We start from the raw sequence: 27017 nt of genomic DNA, 5'->3' as shown, positions 1-27017 counted from the left end.
CTTTTTATGTCTTTTGAAGAATGATGAAGAAGCATGAAAATGAATTGGCCTGTTTATGCCATCATTGCAGTCCATTAGTGGTAGTACAGCCACAAAATAAACAAACCGTCCACTGGCTAATACTGCTGTTAAGATCTACAGCACTTACGTTGTAAAGAAGCTATATAGAGCAAAACATTACAATTAAAATGTAAATGATTCTCAAAGTTAAGTAAAGAGAATGAGAAGAGAAGAGAATCTTTACAGGCCAGATCCAGAAAATGATGCTCAGGCACTTTTTGGAGATGAAGAAATTATGTTACAAGAAAAATGAATGCAGGACATGTACAGAAATGGTGATAGGAATCATTCAGAACTAATCGCCTTAGAAACTGAAAATTGTTAGCAGCGGGGTTACAAAGAGAGTATCCCTTCTGTAGTAGCAGGTCATCCAATAAAGATCCTTTCCAATAATCAATTCTGAGACTGAGGTCTATGTCTAGTGCTTTGGTGGGGGGAGGTAGTTATCAAGTTACTGAGACATGGATATTAAAATCTCTACTTGTAGTGGTAGAATGATCTTTTCCCTCTTAAAATTCAGTCAATTTTTGCTTTACCTATTTTGAAGTACTAACATTAAGCACATACACTTTTATAATTGTTATAATTTCCAGATGAATTGTATTCTTCTTTACCTCTGGTAAATCTTCATTTGAAGTTTTTTGCTTTTTTTTTCCTGACATTAATATAACCAAGTCAGCCTTCTGATGCCTACTTTTCACATGGTATATATCTTTTCTATCCAGTTACTTTCAACCTATCTGTGTCTTATAAAGTTCTTCTATTATAGACCTCATATAGTTAGGTTTTCCTTTTAAAGATTATCTGACAATCTCTTCTTTTTACTTGGAAAGTTTGGACCACTTCAATTCAGTTCAGTTCAGTCGCTCAGTTGTGTCTGACTGCGACCCCATGAATCGCAGCACGCCAGGCCTCTCTGTCCATCACCATCTCCCGGAGTTTACTCAAACTCACGTCCATCGAGTCAGTGATGCCATCCAGCCATCTCATCCAATGTCGTCCCCTTCTCCTCCTGCCCACAATCCCTCCCAGCATCAGGGTCTTTTCCAATGAGTCACCTCTTCACATGAGATGACCAAAGTACTGGAGTTTCGGCTTCAGCATCAGTCGTTCCAATGAACACCCAGGACTGATCTCCTTTAGAATGGACTGGTTGGATCTCCTTGCAGTCCAAGGGACTCTCAAGAGTCTTCTCCAACACCACAGTTCAAAAGCATCAATTCTTTGGCGCTCAGCTTTCTTCACAGTCCAACTCTCACATCCATACATGACCACAGGAAAAACCATAGCCTTGACTAGACGGACCTTAGTCGGCAAAGTAATGTCTCTGCTTTAGAATAAGCTATCTAGGTTGGTCATAACTTTCCTTCCAAGGAGTAAGCTGGATCCTTTAACTTAGTGTAATTGTTAGATATAACTATACCATCTTAGTATTTGTTTTCCTCATGTTCCTTCTTTTCTTCATTTGCTGTTCTTCCTTCTATGTCTTCTCTAAAATCATTTGAGTATTTTTAGAATTCAATATTAACTCATCTACTGACTTAGTGGTGGCTCTGATGATTAATTAATAAGTTTTCAAAACCATTATAGAAAACTTGCTATCCCACTCATCCTTCCATCCTTTACATTATGGTTCACATATATATTACTTCTACATATGAAATTAAATCTATGTATAATAGATTTAAAGGAAAACTATTTTTCGTATTTTCCAAGATCTTTACAATTCTGATGTTCTTTATTTTTTCTTGAAGATCCAGTTTTCCTTGTAAATAATTTCTTTTTAGCGTGGAAAAACTTTTTTTAGCATTTCTTATGATACAGTGATTCTCTAGCAATATCTCTCAGTTTTCTTTTATCTTTATGATATGCCTTTATAAATGAAAATATTTTTATTTAGTTCTTAAAGGATTTTTTTTCTAGGTATAAAATTCTGAGTAGATGACTTTTTTTTCCCCCTTTTATCATTTTGAAGATTTGGTCCATGGCCTCTGGTCTCTATAGTTTCTGATGAGAAGTCAGTGATGATTTAAATTATTGCTATCCTGATTATAGTACGCTGTCTTTCACAGGCTGCTTTAATTTGCTTTTAATCTTTGGCTTTTTATCAGTTTGTCTATGATATATCTAGACTAGAATCAATGTTCTTTAAGATGTAGATCTCTGAGGTTTAGAAAGTTAAACATTCTTCTAGTCTATTAGTAGTTTTGTTAGAATTTGAATCTGAGGGATGCAATTGTTTCAGTTGTCGTTTCTATGCCATAGTGTGCCCTTTCTTTATCAGAACACCAGTACCCCAACTAAAACTTCTCCTAGATGCCTTCAATTCTGTGAAGTGTAAGCACAAGCCAAAGCAACTCTGCAGCTGTCTTTCTGCAACATACAAATTTATGAGCCTGCAAATGGGTTCTTTACAAAGACAATATTCTAGTTCCGGTATGAATTTTATTAGGGTGTGTCTGTTAGTTGCTCAGTTGTGTCCAACTCTTTGCAACTCTATGGACTGTAGCTCACCTAGGCTCCTCCATCCATGGAATTCTCCAGGCAAGAATACTGGAGAGGGTTACCATTCCCTTTTCCAGGGGATCACCCCAAGCCAGGGATCAAACCCTGGTCTCCCTCATTGCAGGCAGATTTTTTACCATCTGAGCCACCAAGGAAGCCCTTTATTAGGGTAACTTTTACCAGTTCCTAAAATAATGGTGATGAAATGATTTCATCATTTCCTCCAGAAAATATATATCAGTGAATGGAATATTTCCATTCAAGCCACCCATAATCAGAGACTATTTTGTTTTCATTTAATCTAATGTACAGTCTCTTGATGTACTGCTTTAAGTAGAGTTCAGTGTTGAAGATAACTAGTCAAGATGGTTTGATAGAAATAGAAGTTAAATTTAAAAATCTTTTGTTTTGAAGTAGGGAATTACTGAGGGCTAGCTTGCCTTGAAATCTGGTGAAATGGCCTTAATTTTCATACTCAATATCTTTTTGCATGATTGCCAGAGGATGGGGCTGGTATGCTCAGTTGCCATATACATATATGGTGATGGGAAAAACAAAAGTAATTTTTTAAAAGTAGTAGCATATGTTCATTATAGGAAAGAAATGGAAAATTCACCAGCCATAATCTTCCCACCACACTTCTTTCATCCTCTCTCTCATTCATTCCCAGCATTTGTTCTGACAAAAAACAAACAGGCTGTACAAGTTTAGGCTCTTTCCTATTATCTTTGTTTTTAGGCTTTGAAACCTGATTTGTTTGTTTTTGCACACCTTTGTTTTTCAATTGCTGGACCTGCAGTATTCTGTAACATCCTCTTAAATGAGAATTTCAAAGTAGGATGAGTTTCCCGACACTTTTGGAATGTGCGTTTTTCCAGGTATTATTATTAGCAACACAGATAATGGTCTTTACTTAGAGGAAGTCAGATAATGAAGTGGTTAAACAATAAAGTTTCTTTTGCCAGGGCCATGATTTTAATGGGCACCTCTTTTGCCAGGTAGGAAAATGTAGCTTCTTCATGTTCTCCCTGGGTTCTTCCTTGAAGTCACCTTTTAACAAAATGCAGTTCTACCTTTGGAATGTTCAAAATGTCTAGATTTCATTCAAGCAAAAGTTAAAGAGCAAGTTTCATTATTGTATAAATTTTTCCCAGAGGGAAAATTAAATTTTCCCTTTTATTTTCAGGATTATCATTATCTCTTTCTATTTTATAGTGATTCATCACATTTTAAAATTAAGTGCAAATTTGGGGGGGATGTACAAATCAATATAAAGAGGAATATTCATATTTATTAGGGAGCAGTAATATTTTCTGCACCAAATGTAGAAATGAAATGATTCATAGTTTAGAAACATATGGACTACAGAAATATTTCAGTGTTTCAGAGAATGCATAAAATTAGATCATTGAATTAATATAAGGAGAGGGAAAACTTCATTCCACAGATCTTTTAAAATGAAGAAAACATAATTTCTAGATTTTTTTTCTTAAAAAGCATAACATTCTCATATTTAATATCTAGGAAAGAGTTGCTTCATCCCTCAAATATGGCATTATCTTATGAGAATGTTAAATACATTCTCAAATATGAGAAAATATGAGAAAATTTAAACACACTCTGCTACAATGGAAACCTTCTATCTGATACTTGTTGGCCAGTGTAGACTTTGCCTCTTGCTATTAGAGATAAACCATTTAATAAAAATCTGTGGATACATGAAGATCTCAGGTAGACTGACCTCATTTACTCAGTTCCTAACTAAAAAAGATAGCTATCTCAGTGAAAGTCACCCTACCCACAGCAAGAAATTCCAAATAACACATGATGTCACAGATGGGAAGGGCTTTCCTGGTGGCTCAGTGGGTAAAGAATCTGCCTGGAATGCAGGAGACATAGGAGATGCAGGTTTGATTCCTGGAAGACCCCCTAGAGGAGGAAATGGCAACCCATTGCAGTATCCCTAACTGAAAAATCCCATGGACAAAGGAGACTGGTGGGCTACAGTCCATAGAGCCTTAAAGAATCAGACACTATTGAGTAACCATGCACGTGCTCACTGGTGGGAGCTAGATGGTGCTAGGCTTTGGAAAGGACAGGGGCATAATCATAAGAACTCTGCATTCCTGGATGCTTTTGACTTCCCCTACCTCTGTAACTCAAACTTTTCAAAATCACACTTGGTATTTATTCCCCCATCTTTGATCAGGAAGCCACAATCATCCTCAGTTTCCTGAACCACATCTCTTTCAGTCAACTGGACTCACATCAGAGCTGACCGGCAAACCATCTGGTCATGCCTCCCAGTGAGCCATGCATGGATCAGCAGAAAACTGCTCAACTCTTGACCTTCTGCTGCGGTTAGTGCTATGAGCTCTTGAGGAAGGCCTCCTGAGTTTGCCACTAAGTTCAATGCTTATTACCTGTGTAACTTTGCACAAATGATTTCACGTGCAAAAATAGGATATTATAATAGATCATAATTTTTGTGAAGGCTAAAGGAGATAATTCAGGTAAAGGTATTAATAATTTACAGCTCTGTCAAGCATATGGTTAGTGGTCAATTTATGATGACTCTTCTTATTTGGAGAAAGAATTATGTCATTTCTACAAACCTGAACACTCATCCCTCTGCCATATATAAGGTCTGCAAACTATGGGTTGAAAGAAGAGTACATTTTATTTTGTCATTACTCAATATTTCGTACTGTAATCAACCCATTGCTTGTTTATTATTTTATTTTCTTCTCCCTAAACTAAGAAGCTCATTATCCATGTTATCTGGGTACCCACACATAGCACTGATAAGCTTTCTGAAAACAAATATATGGTTGGACTGGAAAGAACCCTCAAACTGGAAAGAACCTTAGACATTGCTTTGTCATTTAGATAAAATATCACCTTTGTCAGCAAGGATCCGTATATAGCAAAAAATCAAAAATGCTTAGTTTTGCATGACTTTACCCATTTACACTGATTTAGAGGGTTCAAACTGATTTAAAGGGTTCCAAGTTCAAGGACAGGTTGTTTATTCCTGAAAGTAAGTGAGTAACAAAATGTCATTTCAAAAGTTTTCTGTTTAAGGATACTTAGAGTCATGGGCATCTAGCATTTAAGTTTGACAGCAAAATGTTATCAAATCTGATGTCATGACAGTCCTGCTCCCTGGTGTGTGAATGAATAACGGTGTGGCTATAGACTCAGCCAGTTCAGCCCAGAGAAACCCCCTCTCTCTCCCTTGAATTGTGTCAATGAAGCTTTACAGTTAGAGCAAAGTCTGTTTCTCTCCTTCTTAAACTCATGATTTTCTCTTCCTCTTGATTATGGCCAAAATACTTGTTATTTCTGCCGTTTGACTCAAGGCTGTGCATGCTCAGCTCAGTCGTGTCTGACTCTTTGCAGTCCTTTGGACTGTAGTCTGCCAGACTCCTCTGTCCATGAAATTTTCCAGGCAAGAATACTGGAGTGGGTTGCCATTTCCTACTCCAGGGGATCATTCCAACTCAGAGATTGAACCTGTGTCTCCTGTCTCTTGCTTTGGCAGGTGGGTTCTTTACCACTGTGCCATGTGAGAAACCCAAGGCTACATTAGCAATTTTTTCACAATGGCTTATTTTTCTGATTCCTTAACATTCTCTTAAAATATTTCCACATCATAGTATTTCCTTGTGCCCATTGTATCCAAATCATTCTTTTCATGTCTAAGATCTTTGATTTCCATAGTATTAAAGGACATTATATTGTGGTCGACAAGTGAAATGGTACCAGGAAATCCCTCACTTAAAATAAATAAGCAAAATAGATTAAATGCAACAATAATTTTAGCGAAGTTATTTTTCTCATATTTCAATAAATCTTGTCTCATTTTGTAAGTTTATACCAGACTGATGTGATAGTAGATTTTTAAAAAATCTAATGGATTTTAGTTACAGCTAATGTTAAATTGCCCTCATGGATTTTATTATTTTAAACATGCTGAAATATTCAGCTTTTGACAGCTTTTTTTTTTTTTTTTGCCCAAGAAAGTGTCCTACAATACATGATGCATAGACATAAGACAGTCCAGGAGGTAATATGTATATCATAGGAAAAATAAATGAAAAAAAAAAGTTTTTTAATTTTATTTTTTTATTGAAGTATAGTTGATTTACTGTTTTGTGTTAGTTTCATGTGTACAACAGTATGATTCAGATATATACATATGTATTCTTTTCCAGATTCTTTGCCCTTATAAACTATTACAAAATATTGAGTGTAGTTTCCTGTGCTATATAGTAAGCTTTTGTTGGTCATATATTTCTGTCTTACTGGTGTATATGTTAATCTCAAACTCTTAATTTACCCCTCTCTCCGCATTCCCCTTTAGTAACTTTAAGTTTGTTTTCTGTGTCTTTGAGTCTACTTCTATAAGTTCATCTATATGATTTGAATAAAGCGTTTTGGACTGTTTTTATCATAATAAAAGAAATATTTTAGCCCCATCAAATATAAACATAGCTTACAAAATTTGAAGAAAAATGATTTTACAACTTAAAAATTGTATGTAAGAAGAATAGGCCAATGACAATAATGAAAACGGGTTTCCCCTGGGATGAAATGGCCCACAGAGAGGGGTGGGTGCAGGATTAGGGAGTGAGGGTACAGGAAGGAAGGGGTAGGATGGATCCAGTTGAAACTAGGGAGAGGGAGGTTTATGTAAATTGGGATACTCAGAAATGAAAATAGAATTAAAATTTAGGGCAGGGAGACCCAAGCAAACTCATTTGTAAAATGAGAGTTTATTGAAGTAAATCAATTCTAAGATTCTTTCTTACTTTGAAGTTCCTTTATTCTATGAAGGTGTGAATTTGAAAATAAAAAGAAAATGCAAGAGGATTTAGGGGAAAAAATGGTTTAGACAGGGCTGGGGCCTTTGGAATAGACTTCAATGAATGTAGCACTGAGAACTCTGACCCTGTCTCCTCAGAAACATATGGCAGTCAGTTCTTTATTAACATTTTGTCTCTTAGAGGAAATTTTTATATTAATATTTCAGCTACACTGTTCTCATAGGCATTAAATTACATAACATACTTGAGTTATCAAATTGTTCTCCCATACCTAATCTTATCTTTCCAATCGCCCTGAGGGATTAACTATAATGAATGGGTGTTAACCCTGAGGACACTTAAAAGAAGTTAAGTGCTCTGCCTAAAGCTAAATATTAAGTCATACATTCTAAAACACTGAGCTGGAAACTCAGATCTCCTGGAAACTCCTCCAATTCTCTTTCTACTGCTTCAAAAAGGTAAGTGGGGAGCTTTGTAATGAAAGTAGTTTGAATGTGAACACAAGTGTTTGAGGAAACAGCAGTCAAGGAGGAGATTCTAACTGACCTGTGAGTTTGCCATTGGGTGGGGCACTTGTGAAAAGGAGAAAATTAAGGCCAAGAGGGGGTTTGTTTTACAGAAATTAAATATACTGTATCTCTTTCTGCCTGGCACTCTGCTAGGACAAGGAAGAGTGCCTGTCACTCTGTGGACAAGGAAGCAAGAGTTTTCTGCCTTGAAAGCTTAGGTAGACAAACTAGACAGTCACTGGTAGGCTATGAATAACATAGTGTAAATACAAGGTAAAACCATGATAGTTGCCTGCAGATGAAGGACTGATTTTTAAAACAGAGAGGCAGATTGTTTTACTGATTAAAAGTAGAGCTTTTGGTATCAGAACCTACACTTGCATTCTGGGTTTGTTTTTTTTTTAATTTATTTTTGGCTGTGCTGGGTCTTCAAAGCTGTGCGTGGGCTTTCTCTTCATTGCTATGCTCAAGCGTCTCACTGCGGTGGCTTCTCTTGGTAAGCCAGAGCACAAGCTCTAGGTGTGTGGGCTTATAGCTGTGGTGCAGGGGTTTAGTTGCCCATGGCATGTAGGATCTTCCCTATGAAGTGAAGTGAAAGTCGCTCAGTCGTGTCCGACTCTGCGACTCCATGGACTGTCGGCTACCAGGCTCCTCAGCAGACAGTCTGTGGAGGTTTTCAGGCATGAGTACTGGGGTGGGTTGCCATTTCCTTCTCCAGGGGATCTTCCCGACCCAGGGATCGAACCCGGGTCTCTCGCATTGTGAGCAGACACTTTACATCTGAGCCACCAGGGATCAAATATATGTCCCTGTACTGGCAGGCAGATTCTTAACCACTGGACCACCAAGGAAGTCCCCTGGTTGTTTTGTTTTGTTGTTTTTTTAATTTTTTATTCAACTAGGGCTGATTTTATAATATCATGTAAGTTTCAGGTATACAACACAGTGATTCATTTATACATATATATGTGTATATATATATATATTCTTCTTTGGATTCTATTCATTTATAGGTTATTATATAATATTGAGTATAGTTCCTTGCATTATACAGTAGGTCCTTGTGCAATCTGGTTTTGCCAATACTAGCTACTGTTGTTTATGTCTCTAAGCCTCAGATCTTAAGAATGAATAAGGGGTTTATAACAGTTTTTCATAAGGTCATTATGAGGATTAAATGAGAAATTGTATAGAAAGCACTAAAGCATAATATCTGCCACTTAGTATAATCATTCAATGTTAGCTATTATAATAAATGCCCTAAACTGTGGAAGATACAGGGAAGAACATGTTCATTTCTGCTTATTAGTATGTTAGCATCATCTGGCTAAGGGCCTGGCTTTAGAACATGCAGGAGAACTATTCCTTAAAATAATTTCATAAGGTTATTTGAACATAGTCTAAGAAAAAAACTCTATCAACTGATGCTAGTTGACAATGGTAGAGAGAGCCTTGGAAGTAGAGGTAAGTCTAGTGAAAAAGAGAAAACTGAATAAATGGTTATCAGGAATATCACAGGGAGGTTCATAGTCCCTAGGATCCTTTTAACACCAATGGAATCTGTTCACAATTCTATGAATAGCATGAGATGAGGCTGGAGGTGCTGTTCAAATAAAAGCTCCAACTTTCATATATATACACAATAGTTTCAAACTTTAAAACAAAGAGAAAAGGAGCATCTAATGTGCTGGCTATGAACTCTCCTATCCTTCACACACATGGCCTATGAATACAGTAGATCTAAGATGAGTAGTGGTGGGGTTATTTTTGGAAATGGCAATGGGTCTATAATGGTCCAGACACATGCCGTCACCCAATCTCTTTGTGAGATAAACGATCAGAAAGCAGACTGTGAATATCAGAAAAAATGGCTCTGTGAAGAAAAATAATTGGCTCATCTGGGGAAGGCAATATGTTAGACCATGTTCTAACACGACTGCCTGTGTTAGAAACTTTTACTATTATTCCTGGAAGTACTCTACCTATATCTGATATATTTGTTCCTTTTTAACCTCTTTCTGGAAATGTACTTCCTAGTGTTTTTTAAATTCTAAAATTTTAACATTTAAATAATATTAATGTGGCATATACTGTATATTACATATAATATATATACATGTACATAATAATCTATAACTGTTTTAAGAAAAGAGATGGAAAAAGAATAGTCATCTTGGAGTATCTTATAAGTTTCCTGTTAACCTTATAGAAACTAATTAAGACTTATTAAACAGAACTTGCCAAACTGGATTTATGTTGGTACATAAAAACAGCATGATTTGAAGAACGAATTTCAAATAGGTTTCTCATGATGATCTATGTTTGTGTTCTAAGGCTTTAGATTTTTAAGGAATAGTTTATGAATTGTAAAGTAGAATCATTGTAGTTATTAATGATAGTAATAGTCTGATATCTTTTAAATCTTCTATAAATAAGGATAGAATATAAGGCAATTTAAAGCATAAAATTCTATAAACAAATAATACCATAGTAACTTCTTCAGTGACCATATTTATTTAGTGTGGAAAGGGAAGTATTATTCATGATTCCTATCTTTTGCTCACATCTGTTTAATTTCTTCTCTGTAATTTTCTTGTGATCTTAAAAGAAAGCTTATTTTTATTCCTTTAGATGTTATTTATACCTTTTGTGAAGTAGTGATTATGAAACAACATGGAAAAATAAATAACAGAAGTAGTTAATATACCTGAAACATCTGGCCAACCCTTCAGTTTCCTTTTTTTTTTTTTTTTTAATATTTGTTTATTTGGTTGTGGGTCTTTGTTGGGATATGTAGGATCTTCCCTTGCAGTGGTTGCTCAGTTGATGCTGCTTAGGGGTTTAGTTGCTCCACAGCATGTGGGATCTTAGTCCCCAGAAAAGGAGTCAAACCCACGTGCCTCATGCTACAAGGCAGATTCGTAACCACTGGACCATGAGGGAAGTCCCAAACAGGTGTGTGTGTGTGTGTGTGTGTGTGTGTGTGAGAAAGAGAGGCAGAGACAGAAAAATAACTAATCTTGTTAAAAGCATTCAATAATTCCAACTCCGAAACAAGTGCTATCAAAATCATCTGATGGGATGACCATATGCTCTTAGAAAATTAGGCTCCAATGGTTACCTGGAGAAGGGCATGGCAACCCATTCAGTATTCTTGCCTGGAAAATTCCACAGACAGAGGAGCCTGGCAGGTTACAGTCCATGAGGTGGCAAAGAGTTGGCCGCAACTGAGCAACTAACACTTATACTAATGGCTAATTGTGGAAGTTCTGATCTAGGAAATAGAAATAAGAATAAATTTACTCCTATTAACAAATCTGAATAAACATTTCTCACTGAAATGTATAATTTAAGCAAACAACTAATCTTTTAATGTCCATTTTAGGGTTTTAATCTGAGAAATAAAGATAAGTAGGAGAAATTATGTTGGGTCCAGCAAAGAGATTTATCCATCAAATATACCCAATATTTATTGAACACTGATTGTAAGCAAGGCATATGTTTGGAAGGAACAAAAGACAATTATACAAAATAATTCTGCTCTTCAGTGCCTCAAGTTACTAGAAAAATATAAACATGTACACAAATTCCTAAAATTCCTGCTCAGCTGAGGGAGCCATTGCTAGTGGTGACAAGATCAATGAGATTATTGGTCTCACAGTTGGGGGTGAGCTTTAAAACCTTAAGAAAAGCTGTAGGGAAATAGGGTTCCTGCCCTAACTTCTGCAATTCTAAGAACAGCCAATTATAGAGATATAATGGGCACCTCCCAAAGTAGCAGATCAAGAAGTCAGGGCTTTTTAGGCATCAGAAGGTCTAAAGATGTCATACCCTGACATCTGGGGTATTTGCCTACTTCTCATTACCAAGTTGTGCTGCCATTGAGTAAAATGTAACATGTGCTTTAGGTGACCTTTTGAATGTCCCACAAAAATTGTGTAGTGTCAAGACAATGCCTTCTATACATTTACTCAATATTTTCAAATTATATTAAGTAGATGTCAGATAGTATAATTAGCACATCAGAGTGATCTTTCTTGGAATTTTTGCTTGATGAACTGTTGCAGTGCCCAATTTTCATAGGGTTACAAAGAATATTGTAAATTATTAGCTAAAAAGAGAGTGGGAGGACTACAAAACAACAGAACCCAAATAGTAAATTCAGCCAGGAATGTTTTAAAAATAATGAAATGTACCCTAATCTACCAAGCGCTAAGAAAAAGCAAATGGAAATGTAGAAACCTCAGAAATAAAAATCCAGGTGCTTAGTATCGAGTCTGTGGGTTCTTGCATTTTCGTATCGTGGTGTGAGATGAAGTTGTGTCCTACTCTCATGTGATAGAGGACACCACAAAGTTACTGGCAGAATCAGCGAGTCCTCAGCTTTGATCACAGAAGTGGATAGCTCCAGTATGATACCCCCGTCCTGGGACATAGCTGGGGGCCAGTAGTGAGGGAGAATTCTTTCTGTGTGCAGAACTTAAGAGCAGTGCAGCTGGTTCCTCGTTTTGTTTGGAAGGAGACGTGGGACTATAAGACCAATCGGTGCTCAAGAAAAACAGTCAACAACCTACAAGGACTTTGCGTCCTCTTCTAAGGGAAAGGATTAGTCGGATTTGGGTTGTATGCAGGATAGTTGTATCACGTCAGGTAGAAACATGACCTTGTCACTGTCCTTTTATAGAGATTAAGTGAGATTTAAGGAGATGAATATGGGTCCAAGTTGACAAGGGCTGGGTTGTTGGTAGTTAATTTTATGTATCCATTTCACTGGGTCGTAGTTTCCAGGTATGTGGTCAAACACTTCTAGATGTTTCTATGAGACTATTTCTTGTGTGGGATTAACATTTAAATCAGTGATACTCTACAGAAGAGATAGGTACCATCCGTGGCTCACAGATAGCCACGGATATCTTTAGTTGGGGGAGACGTATAACAAATGCTCAAAAAGTCAGCTAATAAAGCTAATATGCAGATAACTGAAACAGGATGAGTGACGCTGTGTAAGCGGTGTTGACTCTGAGAGACAAATGTCAAGAAGGATCCAGTCACGTGAGCATCCAGGGAGGGAAGCATTCCAGGTGAAGGACACAGCACAAGGCTCTCTGAGCCAGATACAAGCTTGGCCTGCAGGAACAGCTAGCCTAGACAGCGCAAATCCGGAAGGGAAAGGGGAAGAAGGATCTAATCGGTAATAGCTAGGCAGAGGAGCAGCACGGATTGTCTGTGTTGCCTGGTCTTCAAGGAACTCAAAGCCCAGAGAGACACCTGAGAGTTAAATAAGACCCTTGAGGTTTAAATAACTAACAGCCCAAAATCCTTGACAATGAAGGGAGGGGAGAGGCATGCAAAGAATTAGCTGACTATGGAGCATTATTAAAATAAGTCACATGACGTGGGCCTTCAGAAGCTCCTTTTTAGATTTGTCTTTTCCTGGATATCACAGAATTGTACATTATGAGAGTTGCAAGAAAACTTCCTGTTCATTCACTTGAGAAAGTAGATAATCGAAAGGGTTCAACATGCCCAAGCCTGTATTGTAATGGCCTTAAGGCATAGCAGGGCCTTAGGAAAAGTAGAACTATATGTAAGCATACTTGTGCTTTTGGGAAAGTGCTGCTCAATTCAACAATTTAAATACAGACTTTGCCCTCCCTGAGTATAGCAACACTGCTCATCTTGGACATCCTTGTTAGATACAGGACTTAGCACAGTGCCTGGCACACAAGAGGCGCTCCATGAAGGCCTGAAAGATTAAAGAACAGGCCACCATCGGTTGGAGTTTATACCTCTCTCTGTAACTGAAGGGTAAGCTAAACAACTAGAAGATGTATCTTTTGTGCTGCTTGTCTTCTCTGACCTGATTTGATTGATTCTCCCTTCTCAATGGACCCATATTTACATTCTATTATCTCCCATCCACCTTGAGCAAGCAAAAACTCCCTTGGTTTAGCTTTTGGCTTACTCTCTGCTTTTTCCGTCTGAAAATTTAGCTTTTACTTCAAACACTTGGTAGTAAGAATTTATCATGGCATTTAATTTTTTTATTGCCTACTCGGGAACATTGTGTGCATGGAGACCAAGGGAGGATGAAGGACTTTGAAAACAAAGAGGGTAACCTTGTCAAGCCTTTGAAGGAATTCCCATCCAGCCGCTCTGACCTTGACCGAGCAGATTAAGTGGCCCATACCAGGTGATGCTAGTGGTAAAGTGCTGTCAATGCAGGAGACATAAGAGACTCAGGTTACATCCCTGGGTGGGGAAGATGCCCTGGAGGAGGGCATGGCAACCCACTCCAATATTCTTTCCTGGAGAATCCTATGTACAGAAGAGCCTGGCAGGCTACTGTCCATAGGGTCACAGAGTCAGACGTGACTAAAGTGACTTAGCATCTCACTATGCCTGCTAGATTATAACTATGCTTGTTTAAACTTGCACTCATCCATCTTCCAACCGCATAAATTTCCCCACTCCAGCTTCCAACACTTCTTTATATATGCTTGTGTATGCAACTTTGTTCATTTTCAATGAGATGCGGTAGAAAAAAAGGCAAGTATCCTTTTAAGGAGTGAGTGATAGTTGAGTGATCAATCACATTTTGGTTTGAATTAACTTTTCAAAGCACATTGTAATGTTTTGCTACTTATAAAAGGGATTTTCCTCTGTGGCTTTTAGATCGATTCACAATAGGACTCAATCTACCTTTGAAGGTAATTCTGCACCTGCCCCCTACCAGGTGAGATCATATTTACTACTGTATCTCCTGCATCTAGCACAATGTCTGATGCATAGTTCTGGAAGAATCTGTGGATGAATGAATCAATGAGTTCCACCATGCCTAGAGCTGTATCAGATAGAAAAGTCCCTCTGCAGGCTAATAATCAGGACTTCTTCAAATGAACATGTTTTCTAAGACATTATTAATTCCATATTATTGGAGGGGGGTGCAGTGAGAGGAAGAGGGGAGACGCAGCTAAGATATTTTTTATTTCACCTGAAAGTGCTGTTTTCACACTTCAGCAGTAGCAGCAAGAGGGCCATATTCATTTGCTTGTGTGTAAGGTTTGACGAAGGACCATATTTCCAAATTATGCAGAGATGCTGCACAGCACCTTAAAGTTTGGCGCTCACGCTATGTCCTCTGCCGAGACTGACTTCTCTCTTTGTGCCTAGTTGGTCTTTCCAGTGTCAACCCAAATATCACTTCTTTGTGGAGACCTTCCTCAGCAATTCTGAGTCCACTGCCCTCCCCAGTAGAAAATTCCTCTTTGTTCTATGGCAGAGTTCTCAAACTCTTTTGTCTTAACAGTCATCGTGTCATATCATAATTTATGTGTGTGTCTCCCCACTTAGAATGAGTGCTTAGAAGTTAGATAACCGTATTACTCATATTTATGTTCCTTGATCTTAATATTGGGTTAGCCAAAAGTTCATTTGGATTTTTCCATAAGATGGTGTGGAAAAACCTGAAGGAACTTTTTGGCCAAACCAGTATTTTTACTTACTTGATACATGCTTGCTACATGCTTGCAGGAATGAATAAATGGCAAGGAAGGAGGCAGTGGGGGAGGAAGGAAGGAAGGAAGAGATGAAGGATGGATCCGTTCAACATCTGCTGTGATAATTAGCTGAGAGCAGGGCTTTACAGCAATTGGCATTGACAAGAAGGAGATAGGAGGCAATATTTCAGAGTTTGGGGGACCACAGGGTGTGCCACTGCCGTGGGTAGCAGGTGAAAGAGGCATAGAAGTCTATTTCAGTGACAAAGGAAGGCTACTGGAAGGAGATAAATCTGCCCTTCAAAGCAAGTATTATTACTTCACAATTTTGCCTATCATCTGTTCAACTCAGAAGTAAAAGAACTTGCTTAATCCTTAATAAAGTACAAATGCTGTTAGAAGAAACAAAGTAAGGCCTGCAGACTAGACAGCTACATTATTTAACACAACTCTATTCCAAGGATCTTACAGTGCATAGTCTTGTTTATTCAAAACCACTGTCTAAGGGGAAAAAATAAGCCCTGCATAAATAAAGCCTGTAGTTTTGTGGGTTTTAATAACTCAACAGTATTATTCTAGATAATGTGTTCTCTTAGTTATCTGCTGAATCACATTCCTAACTCCTTTACGCATGTCAATTTCGGCAATTACGAACAGGGAAGGTAATAATCTCTATAGAACCTGTGTTCTATAAATAGACTTTGATTTAACCACCATTGCTAGTACTCTTGCCTGGAAAATCCCATGGACGGAGGAGCCTGGTGCTGCAGTCCCTGGGGTCGCTGCGAATTGGACACGACCGAGCAGCTTCGCTTTCACTTTCACTATCATCATTGGAGAAGGGCAAGGCAACCTACTCCAGTACTCTTGTCTGGAGAATCCCAGGGACAGGGGAGCCTGGTGGGCTGCCATTTATGGGGTCACAGAGTCGGACACGACTGAAGTGACTTAGCAGCAGCAGCAGCAGCTAGTAATTCAGTTCAGTTTAGTCGCTCAGTCGTGTCTGACTCTTTGCCACCCCATGAACCACAGCACGCCAGGCTTCCCTTTCCATCACCAACTCCCAGAGTCCGCCCAAACCCATGTCCATTGAGTTGGTGATGCCATCCAACCATTATTACCATTACTATTATTGCTAGTAACAGCTATCTTGAATAAGCTCATTTGTCATCATCATTTTCTATTTGATGAATACGGTAAAAAAGACATGCACTAGGTGACTACCTTCAACAAAAACTAATGCATTTTGTTGCTCTCTAGAGTAATAATTATGTTTTCCGGATGTACTTTCTTTTGTGATGTTCCAAGGAAAAGATTTTCTATGCACTAACCAATAAACCAATAAATATGGGAACCTAAACTGTGCACAGGATTGTTCTAGAATTTATGACACTGAGCAATATGAAATAGTTATATTGCTCTATTATCAATGGAAGATACTGTATCTAGGAATGAAGGATTGAAGACTAACATAGCCAATACATTAAAGAAGTAACTCAAGAGGGGAACTTATTAATTATTTTGCATGTTTGTAAATTGCAGTTGTATTAAAATGGGGAAAAAATACCATATCTTTTTAAATCCCTAAGATTTGTATGTTTTCATATTTAAGCTTCTGAGAAGATAAATCATTTTAGAAATCAATGTCTGTGTTCTGAAATTTGCTAGTGAAACCATGATTTTATTTTATATTGACATTAGCACACTTTAACAGTAAAAAAATAAGTCCTTTTATGTTTCAAAATACTTTCTCTAATATGTTGAGAAATACGAAGAATTTGTTTTCTGGGCCTTTAAATTAAATGGAAACAGTCATATCTCAGTAAAGCTCTCAGGTTGCAGTATTTGTAATTCATCAATCAGGAAAAATTTTACTTAATCACTAAGAAGAAAAGCTAAAATAATTTTCGTATTAAGGTACATGCTGCTGCTACTGCTAAGTTACTTCAGTCGTGTCCGACCCTGTGCGACCCCATAAACGGCAGCCCACCAGGCTCTGCCGTCCCTGGGATTCTCCAGGCAAGAACATTGGAGTGGGTTGCCATTTCCTTCTCTAATGCATGAAAGTGAAAAGTCAAAGTTAAGTCACTGAGTCGTGTCTAACTCTCAGCGACCCCATGAACTGCAGCCTACCAGGCTCCTCCGTCCATGGGATTTTCCAGGCAAGAGTACTGGAGTGGGTTGCCATTGTCTTCTCCATTAAGATACATATATATTGGGAAATGTTTTGTTTCAGTGCAAACGTTACGTCTTGGTGAATAATTCCCGTCTGGGGGTTTTGATTGCAGTTTTCCCAGTATGAGGAATAAATGAGACGATTGGCATGGACGAGTGAGGAGGTGATTAGCGTATCTCATATCTAGCTGTCTATATATTTTCTTTGCGTGAGGTGTAGAGAAATTACCTGGAATGATTAAGCCCCAGGAGAGAGGTGGGGGAAACGCGCCTTCGGGAGTTCTTCTCCCGGAGAACGCGAGCGCCCTCTAGACTGTATTTACGTACAGATTCTGGTGACGCAACTCCGGCCACTTCACCTTCACGGAGTGGGAGGGAAGGGGTCGGATTCCTCCCGGTGGGAGCACTATCTGAACCAAAGAAAGAGGCTGGCGACGGGAAGGAAGAACAGATCAAGCGTCGGAACAGGGGCCACAAGACAACCTAAAGCCTGTGCAGAGTTAGGCGCGCGTCTCACACAGTTTCCCCGCCTACCTCCCCCCTACCCCATCCACCCGCCGTCGTGTGTCACCTTCCTGTTCGGAAGTCTTACTAGGTTGCTGGGACAGAACAGGGGGCGCCTGCTCCACCCATCAGGTATCCGGTTGGAAGAAAAGCCAGTCTCAACAACTTGATTCTCCCCGTTAAATGATAAGTTTAGCAGACCGTCTGTCTCCAAAGGCTGTACATTAGGGGAGGGGGAGGGGTGAGCACATCAGAGGAGGCCTTTCGGTTCCAACCACAAATCATATGGTTGTGCCTCTTCTCTATTCCACTTAGAGCCCTCTGACTCAAATTCCTCGTTCGTTCCTCCTGGAATGCGGGAAAGAGTGTCTTTGACAGAAAATGAACCCTGTGCATGTGTTTTGAATTTTTTCTGCACTGATTTGTGATGATAATCAGTCAGGTTACATTTCTTGTGTGTCTTGCTGGGGGTGTAATAAACCCAGGACACTGATGACTATAATTTTCTGGGTGATGTTGCAATGAAGGGAATAAAGTGGCCCAGTGGTGAACTTTGCAGCTTGTTCCCTTCCTGTATGGAAATTGCCTTTATATATAGTGGGGTTCATAACAAAGCTGGGACAGTTGCCTCTGAGTCATGCTCCCTTGTCATCCCAGCTTCCAGTCTTAAGGCACATAGCAGGGAGGCTACTCTAGCCATAACTAAGCTCTCCCTCCAGCCTCCAGAAAGGAATCCCCAACCTTCATATCCTAAGCAACCTGAAGAATGAAAGAGGAGGCTATAAAATCCCCTTTGAAAGGTTTGTCTGCTTTTATTACTATCATTTGGATGGAATGGGTAGAACAAAGATGTTGCAGAGGATTTGGGGTTACTTGGCATGGGGAAGGCACAGGAAGTGAGTTCTCTGGAAGTTTCTCAATGTTTAAAAAACAAACTGGCAGAAACTTTGGTGCAGTTTGGTGTTTCTGGGCATTCTTCAAAATTTTGACTTTCTCAAAAAGGGGAAGAAACCTCGTGGGAGCAGGCCCCAGGCTAGACTTGTTGAGGTGGAGCATGGGCTGTGGGGTCATGGGCAATCATAGAGTCATGTTATATGATGAATCCATGGAAGAGGAAGCAGAAATGGGCCAGTTTCTGCGATTTGGAGTTTCCTAAAAACCTTGCTTTGGGTTGGAAGTGTCCTTTTCAGGCAGTAGTTAAGTGCTTTTTAAAGAGTGGGTGCTGAGCAAAATCTCCCAGCCAGTCTCCAGGATGTGTTGTTCTCTTCTGCCAGTTTCGGGCTGTTGTAACTGAACAAACCAAAAAGCAGTTGAGGCTACAGATCACATTCGGGCAAATTGAGGTGGTTGTGCCTGCAAAACAAATTCCTACCCAAGACTAAAGAAAACCCCCTTCACAGGCTATTCTTGGTGTGACAGCTGGTATTTCGGAGTGTGTCAGATCCAGTAGGCAACTTTAAAATGGCAAGGCCGTTGGCAAGTAAGGGGTCATGGCAGGGCAGCCGCCGCAGACATCACTGACCAGCGCCAGGCGCTCGACCCTGCGAACTTAGTAGCTTTCAGCCCCCTCCCGGCTCCTGGCCCAGTCGCTATGCTCCTGGCTTCCTTGCCGGCGCTGGCGCGAGTCCTCGCACCGGCGGTCAAGCTGCAGCTCCCAGGCATCTCCGAGCGGTGGGGTTACTGAAAGGCACCGCACGGCGGTTCTGCAGCGCTCCTCTCCCTCCTTTGCTTTCTGGAGCGGAGGAGGCGCCCGGCTAATCTTTCGGGAGTCACAGTTACCAGGGACTCGAGAGAAAGAGCAAGGTGGTAAAACTCCAGGGTCTGCCCTGAATTAAATCGGAGGAGGGCTAGGGAAGACGAGTACAAACTAAGACCATGGGGTGCGACCTGGCGGAGTTTTCAGTTCGGGGAGCGGGAGAGGGAACCTCGGGAGTCGATGGTGCCCGCGGTGCCGGCTCCGCACCAATCCGGGGTCACACCAGGTCGGTCCCCTAAATTGCCACCTCCTCACGTGTTCTTAGCATGGCGGGGATTAAAAATGCAAGAGGAAAAATTACATGCGGAAAGGACAGAATGTTCCCAAAGATTACATTAGGGAAAAAAAAAGTGAAATGCATATTTTTTCCCCTTAGTGCAGAGACGAATTTTATTTCCGCCCCCTCCCCTCCACATTCCTGACCTCTCTCCCTCCCCCTTCCCTCTTTCTTTCCTTCCTTCCTCCTCTTCCAAGTTCTGGGATTTTTCAGCCTTGCTTGGCTTGGGCCAAAAGCACAAAAAAGGCGTTTTCGGAAGCGGCTCGGCCGTGCACAAGGGCCATTTGTTTGTTTTGGGACGCGGGGCAGGAAATCTTGCCCGGCCTGAGTCACGGCGGCTCCTTCAAGGAAACGTCAGTGTTCTCCTGTCGCCCCAGCCCGCTGCGCGCCCGGCCGCCGCTGCCCATGGGGGAGATGCAGGGCGCGCTGACCAGGGCCCGGCTCGAGTCCCTGCTTCGGCCCCGCCACAAAAAGAGGGCCGAGGCGCAGAAAAGGAGCGAGTCCTTCCTGCTGACCGGACTGGGTAAGCGCCGCTGCCGCCACGCGGAGACTTGCCTTGCGCACTCTTCCACTAGTTGCTCGGATCGGGAAAGAGGGGCTGGGTATCTGGGGCTGCACTGAGGATGGGACCGGGGAAGGAGGGCGGCGGGAGCCGGGGGACCACGCTGACTCCGAAGAGAAGAGCGTGAGGGGCCGCCCTCCCCCGGCGCTGCCGCTCTGCGCCTGAGATAACTGTTGATGGTGCGCTGCACGCCCGGCGAGGGCTTGGGAGACTGCCTTGTGAATTACGGGAGAGGATCAGAGTCGGCGCCGGGGCAGGGGGTGAATCCAAACTGAGGGTCTGAGAAACCAGAGCGGGCACAGAGCCACCCCGATCGCCGCGCACCGGGCATAAACCGCTCTGATTTCCTGATCTGCCGCGACTCTGATTTCCTCGCAAGGCGGAATAAATGAGAAAGGTGGAAAATTACCCCGGCTGCTCCCTCCCTCCCACCCCCTCCGCCTGCGGTTTTCCCAGTCTCCGGCCCGGGAGCCGAGGGAGGCGGATAACAGTCCCCGGCCGGGCCCTCCCGGGGCGGTCCCCGAGACCCCCAGCCCCTGCTCCCGGCTGGCCCTCTCGTCGGGGACGGAACCGCCCGCAGCCGACCGCTTTGCTGCCAGTCGAGCCGCGCGGCATCTGGGGGCGGGGCCGAGGGCGGGGCCGGACAGCGCTGCTTACTCGTTGTCGCGTGGGTCCCGCCCCCGCGGCGGCACAACGCTTATAAAGCAGGAGACGGGGACTGAGCGCAGTGTTGGCTGAGCCGGTCTCCCTTTTGTAACGACTCCCCGTGCTCACTCTCTGGCGATGACGGTGAAAACCGAGGCTGCTAGAGACACCCTCACTTACTCCAGAATGAGAGGCATGGTAGCAATTCTCATCGGTGAGTGTAGGGAGGGATACGGCTGGACTTCTAGGTTATTTCTAGGTTACGCGGAGTGGAAGTTTTTGAATGCCCCGGATCAGATTAATGTGCGTGGCGTTGGATGTTACAAAGCCGTTGTCTAAACGTTTCTCCTCTCTAATTCGCAGCTTTTATGAAACAGAGAAGGATGGGCCTGAATGACTTTATTCAGAAGATTGCCAATAACTCCTATGCATGCAAACAGTAAGTTTCCGAGGGGAATTGGGGTAAATAAAAATAAGTAGTGAAGTTTCCATTTACCAGCAGTAAAGATGTACTTCCCATTAACATATTAATCAGGAAGCCAAAGACTTCACATGGGTGGGGATCCCTTTTCTCTTTAAATTTTAATTATTGAAGTCATTTAAAACATTAAATTTAACTTACTGATTTGGCTTGCACTAGAGACGCAAGGTAAAATATTCATGTTTTCCCCATTCACCTCCTCTCTCCTTGAAGAACAACTCCCATCTCTATGTTTAACTGGGTTTATTATTTTAGCTATTATTTTCTTTAACGGTAATTGATTCGGGTGTTTTTAGTTTAAACGCTGAATCCTCCGGAGTTGAGCCAGAAATTCACTGTTGGTGTTGTCTGCCCTCTTGTGGCGAGTTAGGATGTCCTAAGTTGTTTCTTTCCTCTCTGCAGCCCTGAAGTTCAGTCCATTTTGAAAATCTCCCCACCTCAGGAGCCTGAGCTTATGAATGCCAACCCTTCTCCTCCGGTAAGTGTTCTCTATTCGTGATACATCAATGGAGGGAGCTTAAAAATGAGTCAGTTTCCCTATGTGGATGAATTTAAATAGCATTTTAGTTAGTATCAAGGCAGGAATGCCTTGTTAGTTCATAGCAAACAACTGACATAAGCACTTAAGTATGAATCAGTGGAGCATTTTGAAAGGCATATTTCATAAAAGTGTTACCTGCTTAAGAACAGCCCGATTGTGTACAGTTTCCGTACTCTGTTTTGCAATATGCACATGTATGGACAAAAGGTATTTTGAAATGTGTCTATAGATGTGTGGGGACCTGCCTAGACATTCGCAGATGTCCCATCTCTTACATTGCCTCTACTTTACTATCGCAATCTTCCTTTGAAGCAAGGGAAAGATTAAAGGAAAATCTTTTATTTTCCAGCCAAGTCCTTCTCAGCAAATCAACCTGGGCCCATCATCCAATCCTCATGCTAAACCATCTGACTTTCACTTCTTGAAAGTAATTGGAAAAGGCAGTTTTGGAAAGGTAATTTCACGTCTGAAGCTCTCATTGTTTATAGTCTTTCATACGCTAATTTTACATTCTCCCTGGATGTGAACAGGAAAATGATTTTTAATTTAAATTTCAGGTTCTCCTGGCAAGACACAAAGCAGAAGAAGCATTCTATGCAGTTAAAGTTTTACAAAAGAAGGCAATCCTGAAAAAGAAGGAGGTATGAGCTGGGCTTGGAGATAAGACATTCACTAAACATTACTCTGGAATCTTGGCGCCAAGTTGAAATTTGCCACTAAATCTTCATTGTCCTTTTTCTAGGAAAAGCATATTATGTCGGAGCGGAATGTTCTCCTGAAGAACGTGAAACACCCTTTCCTGGTGGGCCTCCACTTCTCTTTCCAGACAGCCGACAAACTGTACTTCGTCCTAGACTATATTAATGGTGGAGAGGTGAGTGGAGGGGATGGGAACTGACCCCTGGGAGTCTGTGCATAGCCCACTTCATTTAATTTGAGAGGAAAGTTTGTAAAAGAGTTAGGAGAAAAGTTAACAGAATTAGCATTTCCCTTAGCCTGCCAGCATTCAGATAGTTAATAGACTATTTAGGGCTGCTTCCTGCCATTGTCCTCTTTAGTTATATATATGTCAAGACTGATTCAATGCATTGTCCTCTGGCTTGGCAACCCAGGCTAACTCGGTTCTGTCTTCTACAGTTGTTCTACCATCTCCAGAGGGAGCGATGCTTCCTGGAACCACGGGCTCGATTCTATGCTGCTGAAATAGCCAGTGCCTTGGGTTACCTGCACTCTCTGAACATCGTTTATAGGTGAGTTGAAGAGCTCTTAAGGTGCCCTTCTGGTGTAAAAGAGACCATAGCCCAAGCTTTGACAGCACCTTAAAATAATTTGTGTTTAGGCATAACTTGTTCATCTAAAACCAGATCTCCAGCATGTGACTGGTCTTGACTCCCTTCCACTAGGCAACTAGCCAATACGGATTGTGCCTAATTCAGAATAGATTAACAGAACAAGGACTTGCTTTTAGATTTACTAACACAACTACAGTGACTATAAAGTGCTTCTAACACCCCTAGCAATGATCTTTACAGAGAATTACTCATACAGTGAAATTAATTTATGTGACTACTTTTTTTTTTTTAACAGAGACTTAAAACCAGAGAATATTTTGCTAGATTCACAAGGACACATTGTCCTTACTGACTTTGGACTCTGCAAGGAGAACATTGAACACAATGGCACGACATCCACCTTCTGTGGCACGCCCGAGGTAGGCACACTCTTGATTTGGTGCCTGGTCTACCCACTCCTCCAGGAAGAGATCATTGCACTAGTGCCTTTAACTACTGAAAGAGTATTCTTAAAAGTGTTCTAGTCCAGTTCAGTGCAAGTAAAATGCATTTACTCTTGGAGGCATGAGAAATTCCAAAGCCTCATGTTGCTTTAGTTAAAATGAGCCTGTTGATAAGATCCATGGTCATAGAAGGTTTCTAAATTCTCAAGATAGCTGAGGGGTACCCACTAGCTTTCTAAATATCAGGACTACAAGTATAAGCGGACAGTCAGCCTCAAAGGCATCGATTTTATCAGGAAGTAGTCTAGAGAAATATATCCTCCAAGTAGACCCAGCGTGTCTCAGCCCTTTGAAAGCGTACCCCTGGTCTTGGCAGTGCCTGGTTTCACGGGCTCTGAACTCTTCTTTTCCTGGTCTTTCAGTATCTGGCGCCTGAGGTGCTTCATAAACAGCCCTATGATAGAACCGTGGACTGGTGGTGCCTGGGGGCCGTCTTATATGAGATGCTGTATGGCCTGGTGAGTAGCCTATTGAGAATAGGGGAATATTGCCCTGGGTTGATACATTTCTCCCTCTAGATTCATCTGGGCACACAAACCCCTTTGCAGACTTGATCATCATGTCTCTCTCTTTATCAGTAAGCTTAACAAATGCTGACATGACAGGCATATTGGTTAAATTATAGGTGCCTTAAGATAAACCCTTACCTAGTAGATTTTTCTTTTGTAAGTTCACACTTTACTAGGTTTGACCACACTTAACATATGTGAGAGTGAAAAACATGGCTTATTAGCATCTACCCCTGCCTCCCATCAGGGTGGCAAAATATACTCACTGAAAAATCCAGGGCAAAGAAAACCTATCAAGTGATAGACTTTGTCAAATCCAGCTTCATGCATTACAGTCTGAGTCTTGATTGGCAATGAGTGCTCTCCAGAACTTCCAGTTGACTAGTAAGTAATCCTCCCCCTTCTTTCAGCCTCCCTTTTATAGCCGAAACACAGCTGAGATGTACGACAACATTCTGAACAAGCCCCTCCAGCTGAAGCCAAATATTACAAACTCTGCAAGACACGTCCTGGAAGGCCTCCTGCAGAAGGACAGGACAAAGAGGCTGGGTGCCAAGGATGACTTTGTGAGTCACGTTTCCTGTCGTCCTGGGCTGTCTGGGTAGAGCACTAGACCCCACTGCCCTTCCTGAATTTCAGGCATCTAAATTCATGTTTCTTTCTCAACAGATGGAGATTAAGAATCATGTCTTCTTCTCCCTAATTAACTGGGAAGATCTCATTAATAAGAAGATTACTCCCCCTTTTAACCCAAATGTGGTGAGTAGCTCTCTTGGGCATGTATGGAAACCCATAGGCTTCTCTTTTAAGTCAGAGTTGATGGCACTAGTAGGGGTGGGGGACCCCCCCCGCCAAGGAATAACTTGGCAGATATTTTATTCATAAACCATTATTTTACCCACAGAAAAAGTAGAACTCCTATCTCAATGAAGCTCACATAATTTTTCAACACATTTATAAATTAAAGTAGCGAAAGACAGAGAACATGACCTTCATAGTTTAAACTTTACGTGCCCTGTGGGTTTTGTGCTTGAAATGGTTTGTGATGGTCCCTATATAGCACCTAAAGCTTGCACAAGAATTTCCCTGCCTTGTCTTCCCTGTGAATTCTTGACATGGAGCATGTTTTGTTTTGTTTTCCTCTTCCTGCAACAGAGCGGACCCAGCGACCTGCGGCACTTTGATCCTGAATTCACCGAAGAGCCGGTCCCCAACTCCATCGGCCGGTCCCCGGACAGCCTCCTCCTCACAGCCAGCGTCAAGGAAGCGGCTGAGGCCTTCCTGGGCTTTTCCTATGCACCTCCCATGGACTCTTTCCTCTGAATGGTCTTAGGGTTGGTTGCAAAGGATTTTTTTAGTTAACCTTTTGGCAGAGCTGCCAGCTGACAGGACATCGTGAAAGAGAATTTGCACATCCCTGGAAGCTTGCACATCTTGGCAGTCTTATTGCACAGTTTGCTGGAAGCTTTTCGAAGAGCACATCCTCCTAGTGAGCTTGTGAGATTTTCCTCTTTATTCTTCCTTCCAATGTGGTGCTATCTCTGAAATGAGTAGTAGAGGGCTGCCCGAGACAGATGCAGTGGTCTCATTGGCAGGCGGACGCTGGTCTGAGAAGGAGCTTCTGGAGGTCTGTCCGGGCCATGATAACGAATCTTATGAAATGTGCCTTTTCTGATGAGATCGTGTTAGCTCCAAAGCTTTTCCTGTTGCTGAGTGTTCTCATACTCTGTTTCTCCCTGTGGACTCCCTGTGTGATCCGCCGTGTGAGTGTGGTATGCTTGCTCACAGAAGGACTCAGTTATGCGCATCAATGTGACGCTTGCAGGACACTACAATGTGGGACATTGTTTGTTTCTTCCATATTTGGAAGATAAATTTATGTGTAGACTGTTTTTTTGTAAGATATAGTTAATAACTAAAATTTATTGAAAATGGTCTTGCAATGACTTGTATCCAGATGCTTAAAGAAAGCATTGCTGCTACAAATATTTCTATTTTTAGAAAGGGTTTTTATGGACCAATGCCCCAGTTGTCAGTCAGAGCCTGGTGTTTTCATTGTTTAAAATGTCACCTATAAAATGGGCATTATTTATGTTGTTTTTTTTTTTTTTTTTGCATTCCTGATAATTGTATGTATTGTATAAAGAAAGTCTGTATATTGGGTTATAACACTAGTATATTTAAACTTACAGGCTTATTTGTAATGTAAACCACCATTTTAATGTACTGTAATTAACATGGTTATAATATGTACAATTCTTTCTCCCCTCCCTACCACACACCTTTTTGTGTGTGTGATAAACCAACTTTGGTTTGCAATAAAACCTTGAAAAGTATTTACAGAAATTGTGTCATGTGCGTTATTTTATA

General features: G+C 41.1%; 1 protein-coding gene across 5 annotated transcripts in view; it reads left to right on the top strand.

Annotated features, from left to right (window-relative positions):
• Positions 1 to 26780, top strand: part of SGK1 (serum/glucocorticoid regulated kinase 1) — a 109616-nt gene extending 82836 nt beyond the window's left edge. Inside the window, exons 1-12 of one of the 5 annotated variants that reach the window (XM_068985492.1) lie at positions 18751 to 18881; positions 21685 to 21760; positions 22205 to 22280; positions 22693 to 22797; positions 22901 to 22984; positions 23086 to 23217; positions 23481 to 23593; positions 23931 to 24054; positions 24501 to 24596; positions 25058 to 25213; positions 25317 to 25406; positions 25803 to 26780. In XM_068985492.1, the coding sequence (XP_068841593.1) occupies positions 18848 to 18881; positions 21685 to 21760; positions 22205 to 22280; positions 22693 to 22797; positions 22901 to 22984; positions 23086 to 23217; positions 23481 to 23593; positions 23931 to 24054; positions 24501 to 24596; positions 25058 to 25213; positions 25317 to 25406; positions 25803 to 25970 (1254 nt within the window). In that variant the 5' untranslated portion in view covers positions 18751 to 18847 and the 3' untranslated portion in view covers positions 25971 to 26780. Of the gene's footprint in view, positions 1 to 18750; positions 18882 to 20384; positions 20638 to 21425; positions 21536 to 21684; positions 21761 to 22204; positions 22281 to 22692; positions 22798 to 22900; positions 22985 to 23085; positions 23218 to 23480; positions 23594 to 23930; positions 24055 to 24500; positions 24597 to 25057; positions 25214 to 25316; positions 25407 to 25802 lie in introns of those variants that run through there. The other 4 variants (XM_068985489.1, XM_068985490.1, XM_068985488.1 and 1 more) reach the window with 4 other exon arrangements.
• Positions 26781 to 27017: the final 237 nt, after the last annotated feature.

Source organism: Capricornis sumatraensis, chromosome 13 (genome assembly GCF_032405125.1).
Source record: "Capricornis sumatraensis isolate serow.1 chromosome 13, serow.2, whole genome shotgun sequence".
In the NCBI taxonomy this organism is placed as follows: Eukaryota; Metazoa; Chordata; class Mammalia; order Artiodactyla; family Bovidae; genus Capricornis; species Capricornis sumatraensis.
Note: the sequence above shows the minus strand (reverse complement) of the source record. Positions and strands in the feature narration are given on the sequence as shown.